Source organism: Pungitius pungitius, chromosome 21, assembly GCF_949316345.1.
Source record: "Pungitius pungitius chromosome 21, fPunPun2.1, whole genome shotgun sequence".
Lineage (NCBI taxonomy): Eukaryota > Metazoa > Chordata > Actinopteri > Perciformes > Gasterosteidae > Pungitius > Pungitius pungitius.
In genome coordinates, this window is record NC_084920.1 from 8,183,629 (window position 1) to 8,204,218 (window position 20,590).

General features: G+C 47.4%; 1 protein-coding gene across 8 annotated transcripts in view; it reads right to left on the bottom strand.

Annotated features, from left to right (window-relative positions):
• Positions 1 to 2,169: 2,169 nt before the first annotated feature.
• usp54b (ubiquitin specific peptidase 54b) overlaps positions 2,170 to 20,590 on the bottom strand; it is a 69,978-nt gene continuing 51,557 nt past the window's right edge. For 7 of the 8 annotated variants that reach the window (XM_037462781.2, XM_037462782.2, XM_037462780.2 and 4 more), the window contains 13 exons: positions 19,763 to 19,909; positions 17,132 to 17,281; positions 16,457 to 16,631; positions 16,047 to 16,229; positions 15,558 to 15,777; positions 14,992 to 15,378; positions 14,614 to 14,741; positions 14,360 to 14,521; positions 11,790 to 11,937; positions 9,327 to 10,144; positions 7,949 to 8,070; positions 7,730 to 7,861; positions 2,170 to 4,284 (listed from right to left, as the gene is read on the bottom strand). In XM_037462781.2, the coding sequence (XP_037318678.2) occupies positions 4,201 to 4,284; positions 7,730 to 7,861; positions 7,949 to 8,070; positions 9,327 to 10,144; positions 11,790 to 11,937; positions 14,360 to 14,521; positions 14,614 to 14,741; positions 14,992 to 15,378; positions 15,558 to 15,777; positions 16,047 to 16,229; positions 16,457 to 16,631; positions 17,132 to 17,281; positions 19,763 to 19,909 (2,856 nt within the window). In that variant the 3' untranslated portion in view covers positions 2,170 to 4,200. Of the gene's footprint in view, positions 4,285 to 7,395; positions 7,536 to 7,729; positions 7,862 to 7,948; positions 8,071 to 9,326; positions 10,145 to 11,789; positions 11,938 to 14,359; positions 14,522 to 14,613; positions 14,742 to 14,991; positions 15,379 to 15,557; positions 15,778 to 16,046; positions 16,230 to 16,456; positions 16,632 to 17,131; positions 17,282 to 19,762; positions 19,910 to 20,590 lie in introns of all 8 variants that reach the window. The other variant, XR_005119799.2, reaches the window with a different exon arrangement.

Here is a 20,590-nt window from a genome sequence, read left to right on the forward strand (position 1 = left end):
CCGGACGGCCCTGCGGACGTGGCGTCGTCGGGGAACGAAAGAATCGAGCGCCTCCGCCTGCCACCTCTCGGCGCGGAGTTTATCCGCCACATCCCCAATGGCACCTCCGAAGAGGGTAGTGGGGGAGAGAGGGGCATCCAGGAAGAAGGACTTGTCCTTCTCCTGCAGTGCGGAGTGGCTCAGCCAAAGGTGCCGCTCCGTAGCCACCATGGCTGCCATGGAGCGGCCGACGGACTTCGCCGTCTCTTTGGTGGCTCGTAACGCGAGGTCAGCCGTGTGCCTCAGCTCACTCACTGCCTCCAGCGTTAGCTCCGTCCCCTCGGCCACGTCGGCCAGTAGCTCTGCCTGATACGCTTGGATAAGCGCCATCGTGTGCAGGCAGCACGCCGCTTGTCCCGCCGCAGAGTAAGCCCTGCCCACAAGAACCAAGGTAGTCCTCGAAGGCTTGGTGGGCAGTACCGGTGTCCTCAACGACACGTCCGCGGGGGAAATATGGCTCGCCAGGGCCCCCTCTGCGGCCGGCATCCTTCCGTAGCCATGTCGCTTAGCCTCAGCTAAAGACAAGTACAATGCCGTACGCGGGTTGTACACGCGAGCAGACACTGGCCTACTCCAGGACGCCGACACCTCAGTGTGGACGTCTGGGAAGAATGGCAGGCATCGGCGTGGAGGCACTCTGCGGGAAGGTAAAAAACGCTCCTGCAGTCTACCGGGAGCAGACGCCTGCTGCTCACCCGCCGGCCAGCTGATATGTAATCTGTCAGCGGCTCGGGTGAGGACCTCCAGCAATTCTTTTGCGGCCGCGGGGGAATGAGTCGCCTTGGCGTCAGCCTCCGCTGCCTCTACGCTCACCACGTCCAGCTCCTCGGAGCCGGAAAAACGTGAGAGCGGCGTCTCGTCCGGGGTGGAGGAAGCCGCGGAGCATGCCTCCGCCTCCGGAAACGAGCGCCTGGATCCCACGGTGAAGGGCCGGGAAAAGGCATCAGCCGTCCCGGAATCCTCCGTGAGATCCATTTGTGATCCCCAGGAAGGCAACCGGGGCTCCGCCTCGGCTCGTGCCGCGGGGAGCACGCCTTGTCGAGCTGTCCCCATTGAAGAGAGCCCGACGAGAGACGCGAGACACAGGTCGTGCGGGTCTCTGCCTGTAATAAATCGGGTGCAAGGGGGAACACACTGGACAAACCGCTCAGCCATTACTATCTAAGTGGAAAACTTCACACGCACTAGATGAAGGCACAGAGATGAATGGTCCTGCCCTTCGGGTCCCTTTGTAGCGCCCTGGTCCGGCGTCCCAGCTCGCCATTGGTTGAATTTTCACACGTGCTTCATGACGCGGTCACGCAGGGGCGTTCCCCACAGCGTTTTACGCAGCTCGAGTTCCCTGATAGGGAAATCAATGTTCCTTGGAGTTATAACATTTTACATTTTGAAGAAAATCATCCAAACTGGACGCAAGATCACGCCCAGGTAGTTTTATGAAAACTCTTGATTTTAATAACTTTTGACCCCACGGTTGTCAGGATCAACTTGCCTGATTTTGAAATGGATCGGATTTAAACTCTCGGAGGAGTTCATTCGTTTGTAAATGCAAAAAATGAAGTGCAAAAAATACAGAGAATCACTATAGCGCCCCCTAATGTTCAAATATTCCTGGAAAAATTGGGGATGTTCTAAGACTCATTGTGAACATTTCCTATAGATTTGGTGAGGACAGGCCTTATACTTTTGAAGTTATAGGTCTTTCCTTTCAGGCCACACCCCTTACACATTTCATTGGTCCATAACTTTACTGAAAAATTAGCTATCAACATTCTTTCAATAACTTTTGATGGCATTGAGCCAATGATCATTTTGCCAAAGATTTCGTAAGAATCGGACCAAGCGTCTGGGAGGAGTTCGCAAAAACGTGTTTTTCACAAAATTCAAAATGCCGTAAAAATTTGCATACCATGGTTGACTTTTTTTGTAGAGCACATCCAAAAATATCTAAATTTTTCGCACTTCTGAAGCGCATGCAAAGAAGTTTTTGAATATGGCCCCAATAGTGCGATTGAAGTGGCAAAAATATAATAATTCTTAGAAACACAATTCGCCCGACTTTCAGTCGGCTCAGGCCCTAATTATCTTTACTCCTGATCGTTTCAAAAATAAATGACAACACAGAAGAAGTACGGTGGTTACGCCCCCCACCCCCTGTGGGAGTGCGTTGGTAATAACTTTATTGCAAAAATACAGGTTCCCTCTTTCCCGGAGCAACACCACCCAAGTTCTCACACACATGCAGTGTACCGTCTGCAGTAGTTTCCACTTCACTCTCCACACCTCTCTGGCCACCGCATCATTCACAAACACACTTTCATCCTGTAGTTTACATTCATTCGCTCTCTTTCTCCCTTGTTTTTTTGCTCCCTCCCTCTCGCTTTTGCACTTCGTCAGGTGAAACATAGTAAATAAATGCAGAACAACAAAGTTCACCAGCAGCATTAAACATGAGATCTCCTCCACCTGCACTCGCGTGCCAGAGTCCATGAGAGCGCCCGTGGGGGGGGGGGGGGTCTGCCTCCTGACTGTCTCGGATACAGGATCGTGAGGGAAGGGTGATTTGCATAGCGGACTCATGCGCTACAATTGGCTACATTCTCCCACATCCAGAAATAAATAAAGAGACAAAAAACCAACAATTTAAATTAAAGAAAACGAACATGTTACAATACGCTCTCTGAATTAAGTGCCAACCTTTGGTTTAGTTACATCGATCAGTCAACATCAGTACAATTCATGAGGGACTTTACAGGCCAGTTTTTGACTGTTATTTCATATATTTAATACAATAATGTATATAATAAATGTACACATGTTAGAATGTTTCCTCAGTAAAGGGAGTGAATTACGTTATAACTGTTTAATAACTCATACAACTGAGGAATGGTTGACATCTCTGAAGAAGATAGCTCACTGGCTGAAAATATACCTCTAATACATATATTATATAAAGTATATCCATGTTAGACATGTCAGCGTCACAGGCTGAACAGGAGTATTTTCTATTCACGAGGTCTCAAAACCAGTTCCAGTGGAAGGTAAAAATAATAGTGTGAACATATAAGTGCCACTGAAGTTCACCTGAGGCCTTTAAGTAAAACAAACGGCATAGACTTCTCTCCAGCTGCTTCTCAGTCAAATAGCCTTCGGAAAGGGCACTTCTGCTGAGTAACCTTGTAAAGCGCACTTGAGTCATCTCTTTCATTCATTGATGAAGCCTAAGAAGGATTTTAAAAACTACGTACTCTCATTCTTTTATGACTTTTCCTCCCTTGTTGCCCTGTTACCGTTTCATTTTTGGAAGAAAGAAAGCGTGAATTAACGAGAGAGAGAGGAAAAGGAAGCGCTTTTCTGTTTATTCTCCCAGTAGAAACGGGAGAGCTGTCAATAGGTTTGCAGATGGGGGCTGGGGACCCCAGCTAGACACTTGTGAAGTGCACTCCACTCCTATTTGAAATGCAGATATTTAAGTTTATCAATATTTGTTAATCATCATTATCAACATTCCATAAAGTCTTATTAATTAACATAAAGGTTTCTGTACATGACTTTTGGTTAGTAGTGAGTTCGGGGATGGGCAGATTTACTGTGCGCGGATACAGAAGAAAAAAAACAAAGAAAATATATGCCCGTCCATCTGAAATAGACCCCGTTCTGCTCAGTGTGCATCCAACAAGAGATGCCCATGAACAAAGAGAAAGAGGCGTGGCTACTTGGTAAGGGCTAAGGTTAACGTGGGGCAACTCCCCCGGGGGCTCAGGTCCCCGTTGGACCCGGTAAGCGGCCAAGCCGACGACGCCACTTATGAGAAAAGGGAAAGCCTCTGGACACCCAGTGGGCTGGAGGGGATGGGGGGGGCAAGAAATAACAGTCCCTGGAAGTGAGGGGGGAAGGTTGAGGCTGTAGTTGGGTGGGGGGGAGGGGGGGTCAGAGTGACTGCATAGAGTAGTAGGTCAAAGAGGGAGGGAGGCAATGAGAGGCTAAGCGGGGTGCTGCAGGCGCCGAGGGAGGCTCCACCTCGGTGCAGAGTTGCATGTGTGCATGTGTTTTGCGTGTGCATGTCGTTCACGGGAGGAGGGACGGGATAGGAGTCGAGCTCGAATCCTTCCGAGCCGATTCCCGGGTCCCGTGAAGGCGAGGCCCGTCCAGGAGGAGACGTCAGTGGAGCAGGTGACCCTGGTCAGAGGACAACTTGACGCCCGTCAGACACAGCCAGAAGCTCCCGGCGCCGCCCGACAGCTCCTGAGACAAGACGAGGACAGCAGGTCGGCCCCGACATTGAGACTTTCTGACGACGGCTTGCAGACAACATGTGACGTGCTCTTTGGAGGAAGCTTTTCCCAGCGTTATACTTAAATCTGCCCCTCAGGGAAACATATTGGTTCCACAAGTTCACTACAATGAACAATATTCAAAATAAACACTTCATCTGACCACCACACTAATTAAATATCTATGCAAACTTTGGAATTTGGCTAAAATTCAACAGTACGTTTTTATTAAAGAGACATCGCTTCCAGGGCTGGATCACAAAATATAATATTATACAAAAAATGAAAAACGTGTGTGAAGTATATTCTACTGCTTTTGGAAAATAACTTGCGGATACTGCCATACAGGACTGTCTCAGAAAATTAGAATATTGTTATAAAGTTCTTTATTTTCTGTAATGCAATTAAAAAAACAGGAATCTCATGCATTCTGGATTCATTACAAATCAACTGAAATATTGCAAGCCTTTTATTCTTTTAATATTGCTGATTATGGCTTTACAGCTTAAGAAAACTCAAATATCCTATCTCTAAATATTAGAATATCATGAAAAAGTATACTAGTAGGGTATTCAACTAATCACTTGAATCGTCTAATTAACTCGAAACACCTGCAAGGGTTTCCTGAGCCTTGAAAAACACTCAGCTTGGTTCAGTAAACTAGATCACAAGTATGGGGAAGACTGCTGATCTGACTGCTGTCCAGAGGACCATCATTGACACCCTCCATCAGGAGGGTAAGACACAAAAAGAAATTTCTCAAAGAGCAAGCTGTTCAGAGTGCAGTTTCAAAGCACATCCACAAAAAGTCTGTTGGAAGGGGGAAATGTGGCAAGAAACGCTGCACAACCAAGAGAGATGACCGCAGCCTTAACAGCATTGTGAAGAAGAGTCGCTTCCAGAATTTGGGGGAGCTTCAAAGACAGTGGACTGAAGCTGGAGTCCAGGTATCAAAAGCCACTGTTCACAGATGTGTCCGGGAAATGCCGTATTCCCATGGTCAAGCCACTTCTGAACTCAAGACAACGGAAGAAGCGTCTCACTTGGGCTATGGAAAAGAAGCACTGGACAGTTGCAGAGTGGTCCAAAGTCCTCTTTTCAGACGAAAGCAAGTGTTGTATTTCATTTGGAAGTCAAGGTGCCAGAGTCTGGAGAAAGGCTGGAGAGGAGCAAAATCCAAGTTGCTTGAAATCCAGCGTGAAGTTCCCACAGTCAGTGATGGTTTGGGGAGCCATGTCAGCTGCTAGTGTTGGTCCACTGTGTTTCATCAAGTCCAGAGTAAACGCAGCTGTGTACCAAGAGATTTTAGAGCACTACATGCTTCCGTCTGCTGAAAAGCTCTATGGAGATGAGGATTTCATTTTCCAGCATGATCTGGCACCTGCCCACAGTGCCAAAACCACCAGTAACTGGTGTACTGACCATGGCATTACTGTCCTCGATTGGCCTGCCAATTCCCCTGACCTGAACCCCATAGAGAATTTGTGGGGTATTGTGAAGAAGAAGCTGAAAGACACCAGACCCAACAATGCAAATGAGCTAAAGGCCGCTATTGAAGCATCCTGGGCATCCATAAAACCTCAGCAATGCCACAGGCTTATTGCCTCCATGCCACGCCGCATTGATGCAGTGATCCGTGCAAAAGGATTCCCAACCAAGTGCTGAGTGCATTAATGGACATTTTCAAATGTTTGATTTTGTTTTGCTGTTATAAATCTTTTTTTTAACTTGGTCTGATGAAATATTCTAATATTTAGAGATAGGATATTTGAGTTTTCTTAAGCTGTAAGCCATAATCAGCCATATTAAAAGAATAAAAGGCTTGCAATATTTCAGTTGATTTGTAATGAATCCAGAATGCATGACATTTGTTTTTTTAATTGCATTACAGAAAATAAAGAACTTTATCACAATATTCTAATTTTCTGAGACAGTCCTGTATATGTATTTCATTAAAAGAGGGATGTTTTGTGTAATTTATTCAAATGAATTTTAACAACTCAAAAATGTAGGTTAGCACAGCACTGTTATTTTCTCATAGATATATGAGAAAAATCAACCTTTTTCTACTCAATATTGGATAAAAATGTGATTTAAGTTTTTTGAAAAAAAGAATTTTTAACGTCTCGCATATCTTCGATTATCTTTATGGCATCTCCATAGTAAACTTTATTCTTCTTGTTTAGTCATCTCTGGTCATGTGACTAATTGTGTGAAAAGTCAACCGGAAACAATCCCAAACGCCACACCTTTCACATGCATCTTATCACTTTTGTCTAAAAGCAGAGCAAAAGCAAAGAAGCCAAAAATATTTGGAGAAGAAAGCTTTGCATATTGGAGAAAAAATGTTTCACATCCAAAACCCAGTAAAAACAATTGTGAGGTTTTATGAGTCTGAGTCAGTTTTTTCTTCTTCTGTTTCTGTAGCATCCCTGTTTCTTGTTTATTTTTATTATGCAGGGGCCTAAGGCAGCTTACCACGAGAGTTTCAGTTTGACGCCTTACATATCTAAGTGTTTTCTCTACAAAGTGAAGCACCAAAGAGAACCGACATATTCATTAATATATCAAGACTTTCATCTAACAGAAAAAAAATATTTTAGATTGGTGCGCATATAGTGATATTTGCACACTCGTGCTGTAGAAGCATAGAAAGACGCCAGATGCCTCGGACTATAAAAAAAGGACCTAAAAAGAGACCTGAATATAATCAAACAGGTCTGCAGTTTTTAAATGCGGCATTCTAGCACAGAGGAAAAACAACAAAAGTCGTAGAAACATGCGTTGTTTCTGAAGAAGGTCGTTGTTCTTCACAGCTGTGATCCTAAAGAAGAATGATGCCACAGATCATTTTTGTTTTAATTAAAGCTAGGTGTTTTCTTTTGGAGTTGAATTACATTTGACACATTTCCACATGGGTGAAAATAACTGGGTCTCCGCAGTAATATGAATGCACATTTCAGCACAGAAATGAAAATATTCACCAAAGAAATAATAACATGCCAAGAAAATATTTTTCCTTTGCTACTCTAACCTGATTTAGTAATTGCAGTATGTCATACATAGACAGCGCAGTGTTTACCTGTGAAGCGGTGGAGGGAGGTGGTGATGAGAAGGTGTTGGTGATGAGGAGGATGGAGGAGATGACAGTGGTTGAATAGTAATAGGGACTCAGAAGAGAGGAAGTAAGCAAGGAGAGGCACTGACATCTGCCTGCTTCACCTTTGAGAGAGAAACAGAACCAAGAGAGCAGAGAGACGAGGACGGATTGGAATTCGAAAAAAGCAGCACAAAGAGAAGGGACAAACGAGACACACAGCGGGGAAGAGGAGCGCGTGTAGAGTGCCGCCGCCATGCAGGTGCAGTTCTAGGCACCGACCTAATGGGGGCGGCAGAGCGCAAGAAGTCACACTCACAAAGCTAGGCGTCACAGACAGGCGGCTGCGGCGCGAGGTCACCACCGTGCCACTCAGACTGCGTCCAATCCGCCTCGGGTTTTCCGCGTCGTCGGGCTCCCCCCCGTGGCGCGCATCCCGCACGATCGCCGGCTGCACAGCGAGAAAGTGTCCGTCAGGCGTTGGGAGGACAGAGACAACAGATGACCTGTGGGGGGGGCTCTATTTGAAGAGAGTTACCCTGTTGAGGTAGGTGGGGGTGCAGTCCGCCCCGTACACGCTCCTTTCCATGTCTGCGTTTGGGGTCCTGGAGCGACCCTGGCCCATCACCCTCGATATGAGCCTCTCTGATGGGCTGCAGCCTGAAAACACACATACACAAACACACAAGGAGGAATGGAGGTCAAAACCAAAAATCTAAAGGATTGTCTTTCAGCACGTTCATAAATGTATAATCTCACATGTCAGAAGTAAATGATTATTTATTTATTTAACATAACTTCTGTTGCAGCCCCCCAAACCAGAACCAATACAACACGCCTACTAAATAAGGGTTTATTTTATGGTGGCACTGTCTCAGCAGTTTTAATCAAGTTATTAATTTATTAATAATATCAGATTAATCAAGTTATTCCAGTAATTCCTATATGGAAACGTATTAATACATTGTTCTGATATTTCATAAATGTGTGAGCACACCAAAAGGCCTCTTAAAGGCAAGAAAGTCACACTCACCTGCCAGCTCCACCTCCTCATCACTATGGTCTCTCCTGCCTTCCACACCTGCTCCGCATCTACAATCAGCCCCGCTACTTAAGCACTGCACTCCCAGCCTGTGACTGCCAGATTGTTTTTCGCGTCATGCAAGCCTATCCAGCACTCTCCCTTGGACTGATCTCCCGGTTTCGACCCTGCCTGTTCCCGACCTATTCGTCTGTCTCCGCCCCGGTAAGCACGTCAGCCTTCAGTTTCTGTTTGCCTGCTCCCCGGTCTGCCCGGCGAATCCCCTGACTGCCCGGCGCTTCCGCTCCTGTGTTCCGGCTCCCCGACCGGCCCAGCGATAGCACCAGCTGTTTCCCGGCATTTCCTCTCCGGCCACCCTGAACGTCACCCCGACCCTGAGGACCGAAGTCTGCTCTGCCTCTCACCGTGCCCTAACGCCTGCTGTGAAGCCGTGTTTAATAAAAACGTTAACTAAACCCTCCGTGCTGTTGTGCTGCATTTGGGTCCGCCACAAGTTCGTGTCAGAAAGAAAATATAAAAATTTGTGGCGGCAACAACCTGCATAAACACTTATGTGCTGCCATTCTAAATACGTGCAGAAAATACTTTCTACTATACTTACCTTTAGCAGTTTGTCTATTACATATAAGACATTTATTTTAATATTTACTGGATATCAGGTAATGAGACCTTACAATACTATCAATTCCCCTTAAATACACATTTCGCCCCAAAGCTTGAATACTCATTTAGTTACATATTTTGAAGGACTTCATTTGCATCTTTGTTTTATTCAACAGGGACACATTCCCTGTCAATCAATATTCTGACAATTGACTGCTATATATTTGGTCAGAGATCCACATTCCTATTGTGTGTGCGTGTTCGTGTGTACCTGTCTTTCCAGCCAGCAGACTGGCCTGGTAAAGGGAGTCAAGCTCAGACAGCTTGGCTTCTTCGCAGTCACTGCAGGGATCGCCCTCTTCCCCCGGGGCATGCTGGGAGCTGCAGCGCCCTGGAGAGGACTGGCAACCATGGCTGCAGTGCTGACTGGAAGTGTGCGGCCTGATGGAGACACAGCGGTCCGGGGGCGTGTCATACGGCGTCACCACGGCGTCTGGGCGGTCCAAACTCCAGGAGGACCAATGACGCGTTCCGCCGTCGACTGCGGCCTGGTGCCTTGGCCAATGCAGAGCGGCGCTGCCGGTGGAATGGGCCTGGGGGGGCTGCCAGAGAGGCGTGAGCGGTCTCCTCTGCCCAGAGGCTGGCACCAGGGAAGAGGGGGGAGGAGGAGAGGGCGGAGGGGGAGGATGTGCGCGCGGGGGTTCAAGGTGTGCGGAGTGCGCCCTGTGTGTTGTGTGTGTGTCCCATAGACGCAGAGGAAGCGAGGGCAGAGAGATGGCTAAGTGCTTCCCCAGGGGTCTGACCCTCACCCCCCCTGCCTGCAGCAACTCGCACAGCCTCACTCCCATCCCCTCACTGCCATCCTGGCCTTGCTCCCCGCTCCTCCCCACGAGCCCACCCTCTTCCTCCTCCCCTTGGCTGGAAGGGGCGCAAGGGTGAGGGATGCTGAGGGTGAGCGGGAATCGAGGGGGAGCAGGTCGATAGGGTGGAGGGTCCGGGCCCAGAGCAGCGTCCTGGTTGGCTGTTGCTTGGTCCTCTTCCTCCTCCTGATTGGGCGTCAGCAGTACTTGGCCCGGGCCAGGCTGTTCACTAGAGGATACAAGAGGAGGAGGGTGTCAGTGAGCCAGTAGCACTGAAAAACACACCCACCCCCCCTAAAAAAACAACAACAATGCTGTGACGTCAGGTGAGTTACTGCATAGCGGGAAGGTCACCACAGCACAGCAGGATAAACAAGCAGAAAACAGACGCACACACACAGCAGAGACACACAGTGATGCAGCATAGAAAGTGGGATCTCAAAGCCATGCTGTCCATGAGCAAGGCACACGTTGTGCTCCAGTGACCGACAGGCCGCTGCTGAACCCTACGGCACACCCACACATCCTCGAGCAGCCGAAGACTCTGGTAATGACATTCAAATCTTCAGACAGCAATCTACGCGCTGCTGTGCTGATGCAGTAGCTCAACTGAGAATAAATGTAGCCTCGACAGTCTGCAGTAATTCGGTCTCAGCGGGCCACTATATTAGGTTATTGATTTACATGCGTTGATATGTGGAGGACATGATCTATGTTGAACATTAGTGGTTTTCTCTCTGCAGTGATTATTCATCAGTGTGTGTGTATGAGCATGTGTGTTAATTTGTCTGTTTAGACGTTGTGCGCGTCAGCCCCCATCCCCCACACTGAACTCTCTCGTCTCTTTCAGCCTCCGTAATTACCCAGTAGGCTTTGCAACAGCAAGCGATAAATCTGAAGCTTGTGTTGATCTATGGAGAGGAGGAAGGTAATAAAAAGAAGCCCAGCGCAGAGCTTTATCTCCTCCTTCTGCTCACCCTCCTGCTGTTGGATTTACAATTAATCGATTTCTTATAAATTTTGCTGCAGTTTAATATGAGTTCTAATGAAACTTAACACTGCATTAACTCAACAAGACAAGCTTGTTTTGTCTGAACACCAGTCCAAAGCATAATATAAATAATTAAATCCATGGGATGCTTGGGCTCAATAACTAATTATTATTATTCAACTATATGACATGTTATTAGCTACCTCTTTAAATATGAAATGAGAAGCTCATCGTGAAAAACTTCACTACTAAAGCTCTCTTTTCCCTCCACACACACGCACAAGGAGGCCAACTGACCTTCTGTTACACACAATCACAGCAGCAAAGAGCAAAGGAAACAAAAACGACAATCCGCAGCATTGGATCTGTCACTACAGTCACACGGCAGCAGACAGGAGAGACGCGGTGGGGGGGACACAAAAAGCAGAGGGAAGCCTCTGCAGCACGCAGCTACAAAGAGCAGCATCGCGAAGCAGCAAAGCGCCAAAAAGAAGAGAGCATCTCCGCATCCCTCTTCTCATTCTCGACCGCTGCACAAAGCTGAGCAAAGCAGGGCTTTTTTTACTGCACTGCAACAAAACACACAGTCAAATGTGCTTTTGGGAACGCACACACATTTGGGCGCACGCAGACACACAGCGGGGTGGGAGAGTGCAGTGCTCGCAGTGGGATTCCAGGCAGCCACGAGCTGAAACATGAGTGGGTTGAGGAGTTTTTTTAGACAGCCAGTACCCAGAGGACAAACACACAGGGTGGGGGGGGTCCTGGCCTGGGTTTAAGGACAGCTCGAGCCGAGGACACACACTGAGTGAGGGAGGGGGTTCTGAGGAGGTTTTGAGACAGGCACCGCTGCGGACACATAAGGGGGGGACAGTGGTGGTACCTGCGAGGCCCCTGTGGGTGGGTGCTTCCTGTCTCCCGTTCCATTTCCTGTTCCTGCCTGCGTTTGATTGGGCCCCCAGTGCTCCTCATGCACGCAGCTACAACCAATCCGCTATGAGCGTTAGCCTCATGCAGGGGTCTGAGCACAGCTGAGGATGTTAACCGCAGAGTGGGAGATAAAAAAGAGAAAAAGACAGGAAGGTGTAAGGACAGAGCGGCAGAGAGGAGGAGAGTGTGGAAACGCAAGAGGAGGGAAAACCACAACGAGAATACCGGAAGGAGACACAGCGACAGATAAAGACGAGAGAAAGTATAAGGACGGAGGAACAGCTGAGACAAGAGGAGAGAAAGTAGAAGCAGAGCAGAAGGAGTGGTTATGAGGGCGCCGGCATGCTTGCGCTCCTTTACTGTAAGTCAATGGCTGTGTAATTTATACATGTTTTGTATGGAGCCAAATCCAGGTCAAATGTTTTGATCATTAGAAAAACAAATGTAAACCTGAGAGTTCAAGTTTTGGTCTTGGACACAACAATTTATTCAAAATAAAAATAAGTGGACAAAAAGTATTTTGGGGTGGAATAAAATTTTGACTCAGTTCTATATTTTTTTTAATAAAACTTTTTTTTTTCATCCAGGTCAACTTTTGTCCAGGTCAACTTTTGACCAGGATTTGGTTCCATATGTTTGACTGAAAACATGGACGGATGAGCCGGCAAAAAACGACACTCCGCTGCATTAAAAAAGTCCCTTCAAAATAAAATCACAGGATGAATTTTTTTTTTAATTTTTATTTTCCCATGGAAAGGCCCACGACCCACTAAAAACGCCAGTTGAGAATCACTGGTCTACAGTACCATTACACTTAGTCTAACCAGTTGTGTTAACCAACACTGCAGACTTCAGAGGATGGAAATGATTCCCACACATAGCATCTCTTCCCACTCTGCACAGACTGCAGTTAGTAAGTCAAAAAAGTCAAGATCAGATCAATGAGGAGCAAAGTGAAGGCTACGTTCATGAAGCCACACACACCAGGGTGTCAACAGATCAACACATGTTGAATCCTGTTAGTTTGGTGTAAAAAAAAGATGCAGAAGAGGACAATAAAAGAGCAGCCATCATCCCTCCTGAGTTTGCACCCTTGATTGATAGAGACGGAATAAAGGAGGCTTGACGGCAGCACTGTTTTTGTCGTTGGCTGTAACATCCTCTAAAACGCTATGGTAGATTGTTTGGAGTCCAGTTTAGACCATAGATATGGATGTGGGAAACCAGATTTGGTTACGTAATCGCACTGATAGCAATGCCATCTGTTCACTCGCCAGTCGTCCTTTCATCAAGGTTGAGTATGCTCACAGGAGTGTGTGTGTGTGTCCGTGGTCAGGTACACGAGGCTGAACACACTGAAGCACACACATTAGGACGGCCAGGACACAACACGATAATCCCTGATACGGATTTAGTAAGTGCTGAGCTGGAAGGGGAAAACCTGCACCCCTGCAGTTCAGACGAGGCTCTCTCACATACGGATGCAGATCCTTTTTTAAAATATCAACACAGGCAAGAGAAATATATTGTGTAGCTGCACAAACTAGATTATGCCTGAAAACACACATATGGGCATGTGGACCACACCATAGCTGTGTTTCGAGAGTCAAGTGTCTCACAGTATGTCTCGAAGTTGTTGTGTCATTAAACTCGTGTCAGTCATGTCACAAGTCTCCAAATATCACAATATAAATCTTTAAATTGTCTGAATGTGTATCACAATGTTTCCCTATCTGAAATAAGTCGCCTCACAGGAATCAAGTCCAAGTCAAGTCTCAAGTCCTGATTGTGGATTTGCACTACTAAATACACAAAGTTGCGGGACTTGCCAGAGACGGATTAAACAAGACTAAGAGTCTACAACTATGCTAGTGTCTCTGGGACTATCTGTACTTTGAGCTAAATGCTAATGTCATGCTAAAAAGAGTTACTAGGTATAATGTTCAGCCTTTTAGTATTGCCTTTTGCCGCGTTAGCACGTGGGAATCAGTGCTGAACACAGGGTAGAGCTGAGGTTGTCGGGAACCTCATTAGTTACATTAGTTATTAGTTAGGACAAATTATATTGTTGAGGCACTGCAGGAAAAGTCAGGGCGGATTTCAACCACAATACACAAATGTACAAAATATCCCAGCAATCCAACCACAGCTGACCAGATTAGTTTACCAACAGAGCCGAGGGGCTGAAGTAGAAATGAATGCAACTACCAGTCTGGTATGAGCCAAACTCCAAAAGCAATCCTACAGTTCCCATCATGCATCACTCCATTTCTGGTACATTACTTAATGCTTCTGAACTTTGTAATGCAAACCAGGAGCGATATAACGCATCTGATGTTCATTAAGAAATTATATCAGATGCCAAACTACACTAAACAGGTGATAATGTGACCTTAAAGATATAATCTTTTTCCCTCTCTTTAAATAACTTCTAAACTCCCACCTCTTCTTTCTCCTCCCCCCTCTTTCTCTCCCACTTATCTCTTTCCGTCTCTCCCTCCATCCCTCTTTCCGTTAGCATACCCTGGTGTTGGAGCTGGTCCAGGTCCATGAATTTGCTGGGTTTGGGGTTGAATCCCATGGCAGCCTCCCGCTCTGCCTCCCTCCGCTTCTGCTGCTCTTGCTGGCGGGCTCTCCTCACCACCTCTTCCTGCAGCTCGTCCAGCTCACTGCGCCCTGGTCCGCCTGAGCAAACGCAAAACGGGAAGATGGAAAACGGTCAATTGGGTCGAATACGAGTCACAGTGGAGATCTGGGAACATGCGGTGGTTACACACCGCTGCTGGAGCCGCTGCCCCAGCTGGGTGAGGGCAGCTCCTGCAGGATGGCACCGCTGCTCTTTGACTTGGGCACCGAGCGCCATGAAGGTCCTGACATCAACACCCGTTTCTGTTGGCCCACCTCCCTGGGGAGGGAAAGAAACAAAAACAAAGAGAGCAAGAAAAGGAGACAAAAGAGGAATAAACGTTGAGAGTGCAGATCATGTCTCTTGACAAATCGGTCCATTTGATTTGTTGATGTTGGACAAGTTTGTTCGTTTTCACATTCACTATTTCAAGCAGATGAAGTGAAATTCAATATGACAGAGAAACCCTGAGAGGGAAAGACAATGAAGGACAGAGACGGAAAGTAATTGTTATTTGTGAGTCTCCTACCTGTCGGGGCTGCTGCTGTTCCTCTCACTGCTCTCGTAGCCACTTTCCATCCTCTGAATCAGACGTGGCTGGTGCTCCACCCCTCTCAGAGGTGGAGGGGCCGGGGGACCCATTGTCCGCCCGCTGCTCAGGTACCTGGGCTGTCCGACCAGCCCAAAACCCGCCTCCAACACCCCAGACTCCCTCCCTTCCGACTCTTGCAGCCCCGGCTCTGACGGTGGAGGAGGTCCCGCAGAGGGAAAGATATCCCGGGTCTCCGGAAGAAGGGAGGGACCCGGTAGGGTGTTGAAGCCCAGAGAGGAGCCTCTCGGTTGGGTGAAGATATTGTCAATGTTCAGGGCCTCTCTTCTGGGCCTCCAGGTTGGCCTGTAGCGGCCTCCAGAGGAACTACAATGCCAGGGAGGAGGATGTTACACAGTGCAGGACTCTTACATCTGTTTGCTTAAGGCAGAATACTCACTTATCACTTATCATCTTAGCACAGGTAAATAGTCACAAAATACACGATGAATGGGACTGAAAGGGAATTTGGAAGCAGCAGTCGATGTGTCTTAGTGGCGCAGTACCTGGACTTGCTCTCACTGCTGGTGCTTTCATCCTCCCACTGAGGCCCCCCAGCCCCGCCCTCACAGCCCCCAACTCCTGACGAAGACGAGGAGGACAGTGGGCGAGATGACGAGGAGGAGGAGGTGAGTGGCCGGCGGGAAGAGAGGAGGAAGACAGCCGTCTCCTTGTACTCCTGCAGAGGAGGAGAGGGAGGGTGGGGAGGACCCTCCACTGCAGACTCTGAACGTTGTCGAATGACGGAAAAAAGTATACCCAATAAGACTTTTATTTATCCCACAGGGGCCAATTATGTAGGCAGCAGTGCAAGTAAACATGAGAATAACCAGCAACAAGGCTGATAACCTAAAGAGTCTGCAGGGATGAACTAACAACTCACTTCATTACCACCGTTTGCTCTTACTTATTCCTGGGACAAATTCCGCAGTCAAATACGAGCGGAGGTAACTTTGTATCGGTGGCTTTGCACCTGGACTCAAATGCAGAATTACCTCCGGCTTCGGCTCCGTGCGGCGGCGCGCCGATGTCGTGGTTGCACACCACAGTGGTCTGGGATTCGCTGGAGAGGTGGCTGCCCGTCGACTGATGGAGGGATCGGCTGCGACAGGCTCGGTGACTTGAGCTCTCCGTCGAGGAGTCGGTGCGGGTATCGCTGGATATGGACGGCTCCCGACCTGAGTGGGAAGGAGAGAAAAGGGAGAGATGATCTTCCTGTTAATCCGGCACCCCCATATGTGTACAGTTAAAAGGCAGGAAAATATGTTCAGCCGCTGCAATGTACAGAGGCAGAAGTAGTATTAGAGGGTTGAAGGTCAGAGCTTTAAAGCTGAAATCACGCCCCGCCTCGATGATAAACACAGAATAATCTGCTTTGTGGCAGAGTGTGTCATCTTTGGCGTACCAGAGTCTTCGCTGTCGTAACCAGCCTTGCTGCTGCAGTGCTGGAGCTCCAGTTGTGGGTTGGGGCTCTCCTGCAGTATCACCGGCGTCCCACGGGGGTCAGCGTAGAGCAGCAGCAGGGGCTGATAGTGGCCTTTGATACAGCGGGACACCACGTCCTTCCACTTGGGACCGATCTGGGGGTGCAGCAGGGCAACACACACACACACACACACACACACACACACACACACACACACAGACAAAGTCATCTATTCATATTAAAATATACAATATGCTACCAAAACTAGAAGGTCAGACACGCAGTGTGCTGCTGTGTGTCCTTTTTCCATCAGCTCAATACCTAATACGTCCAATAGTGTGAAATGTGTCAAGGACACAGTGTTACTTTAAATCACACTTTTGACACAAACAGACCCCTCTTCCCTCGGGTCAGTCACCACGAAATGTAAATCTTTTCCCAGCCTTGTGGCGGGATCCCCTAACGTTTGAATCATGACACCGGTTCAAGCACTTAAACCCGCACTACGGTCATTCGAAGACAGCGATTAAACCGCCAGCGACACACGGCGCACTTCTTGCGACTGCTGCTCAGACAGGCACAAATGGAGGTGCTGCGGACACCGCACAGCACTGCACAGCCTCGCAGCATGCAGACTCCTGAACTGTGCCTCACCTCTTTGACGTGGGCGTCGTCGAAGTACATCCACTTGCGTATCTTGGTCTGGTAGAAGAAGGTGGAGTAGTGCTTGCCGTAGTAGCACACCATGCCCACCAAGTAGAGCTCTGCCTGGCGAGCCCTCTCCTCTGTCACACGGTAGAACAACTACAGAGGGAGAGAGAGCGAGGGAGGGAGGGTGAGAGGGGGGATGCAGGGAAGAGGTAGGGGAGAGAGATAGGGATACGGCGAATTAATGTAAATACACCTACATTCAACCTACACACTGTGCTGCATGCAGTGATCCTTGACACACCGTATGCAGCACATAATGTACAGCGATGCAGGTATTCAGCTTCTCATGCAGATGTGATGCACGGATAACACAGTAATACAGTCGGTATTGGCCCGTGTTAAACACACAGAAGTACTCAGAGTGTTGGTTTAAGAACGTAGCGGCTGTCCACGGTCGTCCCGCTCTCCTTTAGTTTTCCCCAAGGACACTTTTTGAAAAACATACTACTATGGCTGTTTTATACCTTATCGTTATCGGCAGCTGATTTCACATTCCTCTTAGTGATTTACAACTGTTTCGGTTTGGACTACAGGTGTCACAAAGTACCTGTATTAACCTTGAGTGTTAATTGAAACACTCACATTTATATTATTAATCAAATTATTATTATTATAAAATTAATCTGTTGCGTGAGACGTGCAAGTGAAAAACATGTTATTCAAATAACATTACAGCCGTGGTATCTGCAGACAAACACTCTACTTCCCCAAGTTGATGACTTATTTTAATCAATTCATCTTTTATCTATAAGATAGCGGAATTCTCTTTATATCAATTTTTGTTGGACCGGATATTCAAAAAAGATATTCGATTTATTACGATATAAAATCACGAAATAAAAAGCAAATCTTCATATCTTATCAGTTTGATCCAGCAGGTTTCCGGCATATAATAATAAATGACATCATCATCATTGATAATCTCTCAATTGCATCTATCAGCGTTAAAATGACCCAATCCAAGCCGAGAAATAAACATAAAAGAGTAACGAGGAAGCCAACAGGAGCGAAAGCAGATGCAGAGGACAGACAAAGAGACGGGGAAAGCAGTAGCTGAGGAGGAGGGATACAGGAGGCAGATGAATTAACTTTGTCTGATTCCATTGACTTAACAAAAGTAGAGAATGAGATGGATTGTGCCTCCAGTTCGTATCTGACAACCAGCTTCATATCCCAAGAGCGGGGGGGAAACAGCAGCAGGCATAAACAGAAGACAGAAGAAATAACTTGACTCACAGTAACGCATAATCCCTTCCATCCATTATTCATAGATATCACTTCAGAGATGTTACAGAGGCATAAAAATGCATCAACATTACTGCCGTGACGTGTCAGGGGGTCGCACACGTCTGAGGCCTAGCAGCTACACGAAAGCAACGGAAGTCAGGGGGTCGTTCTTGTTTTTCCACAGTGACCCGCAGATTGGTTGTTTAGTGGACTCTACAGCGTGCACGTTTTGTATCCTCAATTTGTCAAAGAGTGTATTTGAGCATTTCTACACGTGTGACTTTCTGCTATCCCAGACTAGGTGTCACGGTTTGGTTCTTCTTCCTGTTTTATTTTGGTTTCATGTCACTTGTGTCCCTGAGTTAGCTTCACTTCCTGCCTTTTCCTGTGATTATCTATCATGTCTGATTGTCTCCACCTGTGTCCAATCACCTGCACCTCCCTAGTGTATTCAAGCCCTGTGTGCCTGTTGTCACCTGTTGCGCCATTGTCTGTGTTACCTGCGGTGGTTTGTGCACGTCTGCCCGTTTTTGGCACTTTTTTGAAAGTCCTGCATTTGAGTCCTCCCTCAACCTGCACCAGCAGCACCCCCGCGACACTAGGGGTAGGGGTTAAATGAGTCTGCACTAACAACAGGGCAGAGTAGCCAACGCTGTAGATTACAACAAAAACGTGGAGAAAAACAGGGTAATTTAATCATAATTAAGAAATTGTTGAGACAATATTCATGATATCCTCAAACAAGGTGATGCTTAATGTGATTACAAGAAAAGTACTCTTGTTTTCTACTTACCGAGATGTAAATTAGCTCAAAGCTACAACCTGGTGAGATTTAAGTCTTAAATTGAACATGGTGCCTTTTAAATGAAGGAAATACTACACTCACTCTAGAGTTTGTCAAAAAAAAAGTTTATATGTATTTATAAGTTAAATATGTAGTTGCCCACTTTTTGTCTACCCTTTCATGACAAAACCCATAACCCAAAGTCATAAGTCCTTCGTAAAAACAGATCGTTTCTACTGTCAACCAGTGATCAAATGTCATCGTGACTTCAAGCACTTACATCCCAAACATATCATTCATGATACAATAGTTTGGAATAAGTGAGAGTTAGCTAGAATCCAAGAAAGTAAGAATCCATTGAATATGACGTTCTCGCTGACGTCACTAAACAAAGACAGTAAAAGTTACAGGCTCACCAAGGTCAGTAGGATTCATACTCTTGAAACATAATTTAACACATTTAATGGAAATCCATCTATGCGTTGAAGCATTTCAACCATTTGGACCAAAGTGTCGTAATGTGAGTGTGTGGGTGGGTTTTGTGTTGCGTGTGCTTCCCTTACATCTCCCAGACGCAGGCAGGTCCCCAGGCTGTGTATGACGTCCTCCGCCAGGTCCGAGTGGTCCGAGTCCCACACCAGCCCGATAGACACGATCTCCGGTGAGTTCATCAGCACCCGACGGATGCGCAGGATCTCCCCACAGTTACTCTGGGACGGCAGGAGGGGGGGGGGGGGGGAGGAACAGACAGGTGTGTGTGAACAGACAGGTTTTGTTCATCCTGCATCACCATCGCTAACGCCATCCCTTTATTTGGCAGTGATGGACACGCGCAGGGACAAACTGCACGGCAGGAGAAGGAGAGGCGGAGATAAAAGGCCGGATAAAGAGAGAGAGAGATAGATGATGAGGGGGGGTTAAGAGAGGACGACAGGGGAAGAAGTTCTGTGCCGAGTTTTATTTGTCTCTCGAGCCTTCTGTTGAGTTTAGAACCGCCTGTTCCGAATCCTTCCTTTGAGTCGTGACACAACGCAGAGCAAACACATGCACATGCCGAGCACGCAGCGCTGGCAGAGCGGGCTCGGAAACAGCCTGAGAACAACCTGGCAAGCGGACTCTTTGCCAAACACCACACACACGCACACATACACGCACACAGCGCTCTCCTTCTTTGTGGATGCCGCGCTGGCACCAGAGACGGCAGGAAGGTATTTTGCCAGGATCTGCATTTGAATTCTCAGGAGGGAACACAATCGCAAGCTGGGCCGCAGCAGCCCGAGACACACGTGTTAAGCGTGGGACACGTGGACGGGACACCACGGGCCCCAGTTGGCTCTCTGCGGCGCCTGTCAACGGCATTCATCCAAAAGAACACACAATCTCTGAAAGCT